Source organism: Tupaia chinensis, unplaced genomic scaffold (genome assembly GCF_000334495.1).
Source record: "Tupaia chinensis unplaced genomic scaffold, TupChi_1.0 Scaffold144105_1, whole genome shotgun sequence".
Taxonomy (NCBI): Eukaryota; Metazoa; Chordata; class Mammalia; order Scandentia; family Tupaiidae; genus Tupaia; species Tupaia belangeri.
Window position 1 is genome coordinate 253,959 of NW_006203959.1, and position 8,321 is coordinate 262,279.

The 8,321-nt window shown below is 39.3% G+C and overlaps 1 protein-coding gene across 1 annotated transcript; it reads right to left on the minus strand.

Annotated features, from left to right (window-relative positions):
* Positions 1 to 386: 386 nt before the first annotated feature.
* Positions 387 to 3,037, minus strand: GSPT2 (G1 to S phase transition 2). Its single transcript, XM_006165942.3, has one exon. The coding sequence runs from the start codon at positions 2,821 to 2,823 to the stop codon at positions 934 to 936; it is 1,890 nt and encodes a 629-aa protein (XP_006166004.1). The 5' UTR covers positions 2,824 to 3,037; the 3' UTR covers positions 387 to 933.
* Between the last annotated feature and the right edge of the window lie 5,284 nt (positions 3,038 to 8,321).

Here is an 8,321-nt window from a genome sequence, read left to right on the forward strand (position 1 = left end):
TGCAGACATTTAACTTCTCAACAGTTGTGCTCCTTATTGTGTGTGTCACTCATCACAAGTTTCATGGTGAGCAAAACGAAGGGGTGTATTAGGATGATGGAGTACAGATAAGAGTCTAGTCCATATATGGTCTGAATCCCCATATTATCTGTGTATTTTGGCCATGCTCAACATTACAAGACCTAACAAAATACAAATAAGATGTCCTGAGTCTTTCATTTTCCAATCACAAGTGGGGAAGTAGAAGAGATTCTTTATTGAATGGACTTGGACACAGGAAACAAATTACATTTGGAAGAGCCCTAAAATATTTTTTTAAACTAAATTCAGTCTTTAATACAAACTTGTGCATTGTTTGTAAACTGCTCATTTAAAAAAATGAGTGGAGGACAGTTTTTATAAACCCAAGTAATAAGACGTATTCAATAGTTGGGAAAGTAAAAAAAGCTATTTGGTTAGTATTACATACAAATTTTAAACATGATTCAAAAGCATTTCAAATACTGAAGAGTTTCAAATGGAGTATTTTATTCACATGTTGTCTTTTTAACATGTACACGCACACTGACACACTCTGATTGGTCTTTGTGGAAGAAGGGTTGTCTAAATATCCTAAAGCAAAATGAAAAATTAAAAAATATATTAATTTTTCATTATTATAGGCAATTACATCCACATCACTTACAGAGCTATTACTGATTCTGTCCCAGGAAGCAGAATGGTAAACAGGGAGGAAATTTGAGTGATAAATTCAACAATGACATAACTGAGATCTCAACATGAGAAAACTGACAAAACATGGAATTTTGCTGTGAAACTTTTCTCTGCAAAATATGGAGAAACATCTGTCCATTGATAGTAAATAAGAGAAGATGGTGAACTTCTACAGTCAATTTTCTTCACAGTATTGTGCAGAGGCATCAAGAAGATTACTTAGTCTTTCTCTGGGACTAGTTTCAGAACTTTCCCAATTGCAATGGTCTTACCTTCATCTCTTAAAGTAAAACAACCCATCTGAGGAAAATCTTTAAAAGTCTCCAGACAGATAGTTCCTGCTGTCCTTAAACGAGCAATGCATACTTGATCTTGTTTCACAAAACGGGTCAGTGACTTACTTTTTTCTCCTGATTTTTTGTCTACCAAGGAGATTAAGGCTGTTATCTCGACCTCTTCTATACAAGTATGAATGTGCAGCACCGCATTATAACCTGGGCAGATGATGGATTTGTGCTCGATAATAACTATCTGAACATCAAATGTGCGTCCAGAATGGCAAAGATTACTTGGGTCACAAAGTATGAATCCTGGAAGAATCTCTTCTTCTTCAATTCCTTTCAGTCTGATTTTGAGATTTTCACCTGGGGCTACAAAATCAGTTTCAGTATCATCAGAAAGTATCCCAAGAACTTCCACATTGTGCTTGTTTGGCATCATCACAAGCTGCTGGCCTTTAAAAATGGATCCTGATTCCAGCTTTCCCAGGACTACAGTGCCCATATCCTTATACTTATCCACAATTGGCAGTCTAATTGGTCCATCAATTGATCTGTTGAAGTTTGGCAAATTATCCAGATATGGAATAAATGGTAATCCAGTGTACCAAGGACAGAAATCTGATTGCTCCTTAATATTTGCTCCTGTCAGTCCTGAGCAGGGCATAAAGTAAATGTCCTTTTTTGGACTGAAGCCAACTTTTTTCAAAAAGGGCACCAATTTTTCTTTACATTCTTCATATCTCTCGCTGCTCCAATTTACTGTGGGATCATCCATTTTATTAATAAGCACTATTAAATGTTTTACCCCCGCTGTTTTTGCTAACATTGCATGTTCTCTTGTCTGTCCACCTTTTTCGAATCCAGTTTCAAACTCCCCTTTCCTGGCAGAGATGACCAGCACAGCCAAATCAGCTTGAGAAGCACCACCAATCATATTTGGGACAAAACTCTTGTGGCCAGGAGCATCTAAAATTGTGAAGTGTTTCTTTTCTGTTTCAAAATAAGCACGACCCACTTCTACTGTTTTACCCTTGTCTCGTTCTTCCTGATTTGTATCTAAGGACCTGGACAAATACCAGGTTTCTCTGTTTTTTTCCTTGGCTTCTCTTTCATATTTCTCAAGAGTCCTTTTGTCAACCATTCCGGTCAAAAACATTATTTGTCCTCCGATGGTTGACTTGCCAGCATCAACATGCCCGATGAAGACCACATTTACATGTTCCTTTTTAGGAGCACCCGAGGGCACGACCACAGATTTTGATTTTCTCATGTCCTCTTTTTCCTCCATCATTTCCTGGCCACTTTCTTCTGGAGGCCCTGAATCTCCCAAGGAACCACCCCCAGGCTCTGCTTCACTTACTTCTTTACTGTGCTCCCATGATTCTTCTAGGATCATTTCCACCTCTCCATTCTCTACAACAGGTTCTGAAAGTTCCATGGTAACGGCTGAATTGGAACCTTCCCACACTAAGGGTTCCTCTTTGGGAGGTTCCACAGGTGCCCCCCATCCCAGCCTTTTACCTTGAGGGTCTCCCGCGCGGATGCAGCTTTCATCGTTGCTGGCGGAGCCGGCTGCGGGGGTGGGCAGCTGCGCTGGGCCCCACAGGAAGGATGGCACGAACTCCGCGGCATGTACATTAGGCACGAAGGGTTTGGCGTTGACGTTGAGCTGGCGGCTGAAGGCCAAGCTGAGGTGCTCACGCTGGGTCTCGGCCACTGCGGAGGTGACTCCATCCCCGCTCCCGTTCGGGGCCGAAATCGGGGCTTCCATGTCCACTTGGTCCCAGCAATCGGGCGCGGAGTCGCTGCTGCTACTGCCAGGATCCATGGTCTGAGGACCTGGTGTGTAGCGGGGAGGGACTGGGGTCAAAAGAGCGGGCTACCTGGCGAAGGTAAGGCAGCAAGAGCAAAAGGCCAAGGGGTAACTACCCAAACCTCAACCGCAAGGCGGAGGCGGCTCAGTGCGGATGCTGCGTTTCCAACTGCGGCAGCTGCGTTCCCAACTGCGGCGGCGGCTGCAGATATGGCGGCTCGACACTCTCCTCTTGTGACTCTCCTCTTGTGTGTGAGCGGATCTCCTCCCCCAAACCCCAACCACTTCCGACTCCTCCACCCCCCGACCCAACGCCGGGAGTGACTGACCCCTCGCTGCCCTTGGTAAGCTCGGTCTCCTTAGTTCTCTGCCAGGGGCTAACTCCACAAGTAATGATTTGTAAAATGAAAATTTCCATTCACTTTTGTTCACAGGATCTGAAAGAGCAGTCTGACAGCCATCAAATGACTAAACCTAGACAGGCACACCTGACTTAAAATTCTGCTCAGAGATTCAAGTGAAAATGAAAATTACTATTGAACAAATATGAGGGAGGATATAGGCTAACTACCCAGAAATCCAGCAAGTGAAGAGAAATAAGTAGTGACTAGGAAGGGACTCATGAAATACATGAAGATGTAGTTGAGTTTAGGAAATGCAACTTAAGATCACTCATTATACTGAAAACAAAAAGCCTTTTGATTTTTATTTTTTCAATGGGCCTTCATAAGCCTGTAACTTTTCCTGATGGCTTGTGAGGTATAAGAATGGGATTACAACTTCTTTTCATGTTAAGCTCCCCAGCTGTCTTCATGGAGAGAACTTCCAAGGACTGGAAGAGCAGAAATTGGAGCCTTGTTCTGTTGAAGCTTCTAGTAGCTTCACGTGCAGATGCATGGACAAGACTGGCCTGGTATTCTGTGATGAATCACATAAACAAACACTAAGATTCAGTTCCTGTGTGCTTTTCCAACCAATTATATTCTTGGTGTACCTGTCCTCACTAGCACCTCCCCAGAGTACACCCTGGGTCCACAGACAAGGTTTTTCCTGCCTCTGAAAACTTGGGATTCTTCTCACTGCTGGTATTGGGTTTGCTCTTAGAACCAGTGCCATATTGACCCCTGCTCAGTTAGTGGTAATTACATAGGGCTGTGGGTGTCAGCCTAAATAAACTAAGTATGACCTCTGAGATGGACAAAGTCCTTAAGATCCTAATCAATAGAATCTCATCTTCAGAAAGAGTTAGCATTTCAGCCAAAGCCTAGATAACCTTTGTAAACTAATTTAGAGCAAACTGGGATTGAAGGTGGAAAAAAATCTTGGTTTTTTCTTTTTTTCCTGCTAGTGCAAGATGAAGTCATAGAGTTGGATAATAAATAAATCCAACAACCAAAACAAAATACTATATAAACCAAAAAACTGATTTATAACTTGAGAATTGTGTTCTCCAGACTTTAGGGGCAGAAAGAAAAAGTTGTCTGTTTGACAGACTGGGGCTCTTGATGTTTTCAGACTGGGACTGCCACTATTTTACTTGCTCTCTGCTGTTCCCAAACCTTTAGATATCAAACCCCTTCCTTCTCTTTACCTTAGGTAATTGCTTACTTACTTACTATGACATAAAGAGAATGTGCACATCTAGTCACAATGAATAGCAAGAACTGAGAAGTAGAATGCACAGAGACCTTTGGACAATACTTCTTACCTACGTTCACATAAATTCATTCATGCAAGGAAGCAGGACAGTTCTGGGATTTTTCCTTCACCTGGGTAAGTTGCATTATTCACAAGAACTGACATGATTGCTACTTAGTAATATTTTGTTAGAGAACAGAGGATGCTTCACTTCTAGAATCTTAAAGGAAAAATGAGAAATGGTGGGTAGATGTCCTCATAATTCATCATCTTTAGGGGTTAAGGGGAGGCAGGTTGACTTAAGAGAGAGAAACATTGACCAGGTTGTACCTAGAGTGTCTGATACTAGCTGAAAATCTATAGTTTTGTGATAGGGTTCTTCTTTCATTGTCTCTGCCTACAACTTCAAAAGAATTCATCATTAATGAGATAATTTTCCTCACCAAAGACTAGTTAAAAAAAAGTGTATATGATTTCCAATGACTAATTAATTCCAACTTTTTCCCCTTTAGAAACATCTCTTCTCTTGTAAAATATTGTAAACTGCAGAAAATTGCCTAAAAATTATAGCTTGATTTACGATAAATGAAACACTTCTGTAGGCACCACCCAACTCAATAAATAGATTTGTCGGCCAACTCAGAAAACTTCCCTATGCTCTGTCCAATAATAACCCACTCTCTCCACCTTGCTATTCTGACATTTATGGTAAGTACTGACCTGATTTTCTATTTAGTTTTCTCATATAATTGTGCACACTCAAGCACTATAGTTCAATTTTGCCTAACTTTTTTTGATACATCTTATAAGTCTTTCTTAATACTTGGTCACCACATTATCGTCCATTCTTCTGTCATTCATTCATTGAAGAAAGTGAGTGAAGCATCTTGTAGAGTTTTTGTTACATTCTCAACTTTGTTGACTCTATCCCTATGGTAAAATTTAGAGCATATATTTTTGTCCTGTATTTTATGTATATCAATAAATGTATCTATAAACTTGACCAGATTCAGGTGCAATTTTTTTTTTACAAGAATTCTTCAAGAGGTTGATTCTATATCTTTACTATTATAAATAGGGCTGCAATAAACATGAAACTGCAGATATCTCTTGATATACTGATTTTCCTTTTCTTTGTATATATGTTCGGTAGTGAAAATGCTGGATTATAGTTCTTTTAGATTTTTTAGTAGATTCCATACTGTTTTTCACAATTGTTGTATCAATTTACATTTCCATCAACAGTGTTTGAAGATTCCCTTTTCTCCACAGCCTTGCCAGCATTTATTTTTTCACTTTTTTGATAATAGTTGTTCTTTTTTAAATTTTATGTCTTTAATTTACATTTAATCACTATATAAATTTACAGTGTACATTGATTTTTCCAGCATGAATATGGTGCATATCAGTCAAGACAAAGACATTACCATACACATTATAACCAGCATAAAAACCTTCATGTGTCAATTAAATATATTTTTCCCCTGTTCCCCTCCCTCCCACCCATTATGCACCCCAGTATTACTTCTGTCCTTACTACCTCTACTATCTACAGTTTCCCTCCCTACAACTATAACTTCCAAACTTTCAGTTTCTGCAATATAGTATAGACACTTGGTATATATTAAGTGGAGATATACAAAGTATGTCTTTCATACTCTGGCTTGCTTTGCCTAGCATTAAATCTTCCATATTTGTCCACTTTTAAAAAATTATTTAATTTTAATTTTATTTAGTTTTTTTACTTGTTTTAATTTGACCACAGCAGGACACAGTGAGAGTGAGAACAAGAGTGAGAGAGAGAGAGAGCGAGAGAGAGAGAAAGCCACCAGGTCCAGGACTCAAATTGCTGTGGGCCATGTGGGAGTCCAGCTTCCTTAACCACCACACCACCTGCTGGCTTCATATTTGTCTACTTTGTATCAAATGTCAGGGTATCATTTTTTTTTTTTATGACTGAGTAGTATTATACCATAGAGTACATATGCAACATTTTTTCAATCTACTCATCTACTTTTGGACATTTGGGTTGATTCCATGTCCTAGCCATTGTAAATGTTGCAGTAAATGTGGATGTGCAAGTGTTTTTTCCGACTCAGGATTTCTCTATCCTTTGGATAAATACCCAAGAGTGAAATTAATGGGCCGTATGGTAGTTCTCTTTGTAGGTTTCTGAGGGATCTCCATATCGTTTTCCGGAGTGGTTTTACTAATTTGCATTCCCACCAACAGTGTAGGAGAGTTCCCTTTTCACCACAGCCTTGTCAGCACTTATCATTACTTCTTATCATTACTTTTTTTTTTTTTTTTAAATTTTAGTCATTCTGACTTGGGTTATGTGGTATCTCATTGTGGTTTTGATTTGCATTTCCCTTATGATAAGAGATATTGAGCATGTTCTCATATGATTTTTGGTCATTTGTATGTCTTCTTTGGAGAGTTGTCTGTTCAACTCATTTTCCCATCTTTTAATTGGATTGAATTTTTTGTGGGTGAGTTCCCCGTATATTCTGATTATTAGTCACTTGTTTGAGGTAAAGTTTGCAAATATATTCTCCCACTGTGAGGGTTGTATTCTAAATCTAATTATTATTTCTTTTGCTGTGCAGAAGCTGCTCAGCCTAATATAGTCCCATTTGTCTACTTTTGGCTATTGCCTGTGCTTTAGAGGTCATTGCTTACTCCAAAGTTTCCAAGAGTTTTTCGTGTGTTTTCCACCAGTATTTTTATACTATGAGGTTTTGCATTTAGATCTCAAATGATTTTGTGTTGATTTTTGTTAGTAGTGAGAAGTAAGGGTCCAGTTTTTAATTCTCCTGCAGTGGATATCCAGTTCTTTCAGCCCCGTTTACTGAAGAGATTTTCTTTTTTCCACTGGATTGTCTTGTGCCCTTTGTCAAGGATCAGTTGGCTATATATTTTGTGGTTTATTTCACTGTTCTGAGTTCTGTTCTATTGGTCTATCTGCCTGTTTTTGTGCCCATACCACACTGTGCTATTCCCCTTATTGCTTTGATTACATTGAGCCTTTTATTATTCCAGACAAATGTTACTATTGTTTTTTTCTGTTTCTGTGAGAAATATCTCTGTTAGTTTTATTGGAATTGCATGGAATTTGTAGATTAATATGGGTAAGATTGCCATCTTGATTATATTAATTCTTCCAATACAGGAACATGGAATGATTTTCCACTTTTTTGTATCATTTTTAACTTCTTTTTCAAGTATTCCATAGTTTTCCTTGTAGAGATCTTTGATGTCTTTGGTATCATTCATTTCTAGATATCTTCTTAGTTCTGTGGATTTTGTAAATGGGATTGCTTTCTTCAAGTTTGTCTCAGTTTGTCTATTGTTGGTGCATAAAATGCTATAGATTTTTGAATGTTGATTTTGTATCCTGCCACTTTGGTATATTCATTTATCATTTCCAAGAGTTTTATTTTCTTGTGGATTCTTTGAATTTTCTATGTATAGCATTATATCATTTGCAAATAGAGATAATTTCATTTCTTTTCCTATGTGAATGCCTTTTGTTTGACTCTTGTATCTGATTGCATTCACTAGAACTTCAATACTGTGTTTAAAAGGAGTAGAGGGAACCAGCAGTTAGCATAATGGCTATGTCGCTGGACTCCCACATAGTCGACCGAAGTTCGCGTCCCGGACCCGGTGGCTTAAAACTCACGCCGGGGGAACCAGCAGTTAGCGTAATGGCTATGTCGCTGGATTCCCACGTAGTCGACCACGGTTCGTGTCCCGGACCCGGTGGCTTAAAACTCACGCCGGGTGCGTGTGCGTGCGTGCCCAAGATTCCGAGAGGAGAATGGAGGAGAAGGGATTGCGGCGTGACCATCCCCCCTGGGGGGTGATTTCTC

What these genes read in the sequence shown, in the direction of transcription:
- GSPT2 (XM_006165942.3), bottom strand. Translation starts at nt 2,823, where the DNA reads ATGGATCCTGGCAGTAGCAGCAGCGACTCCGCGCCCGATTGCTGGGAC.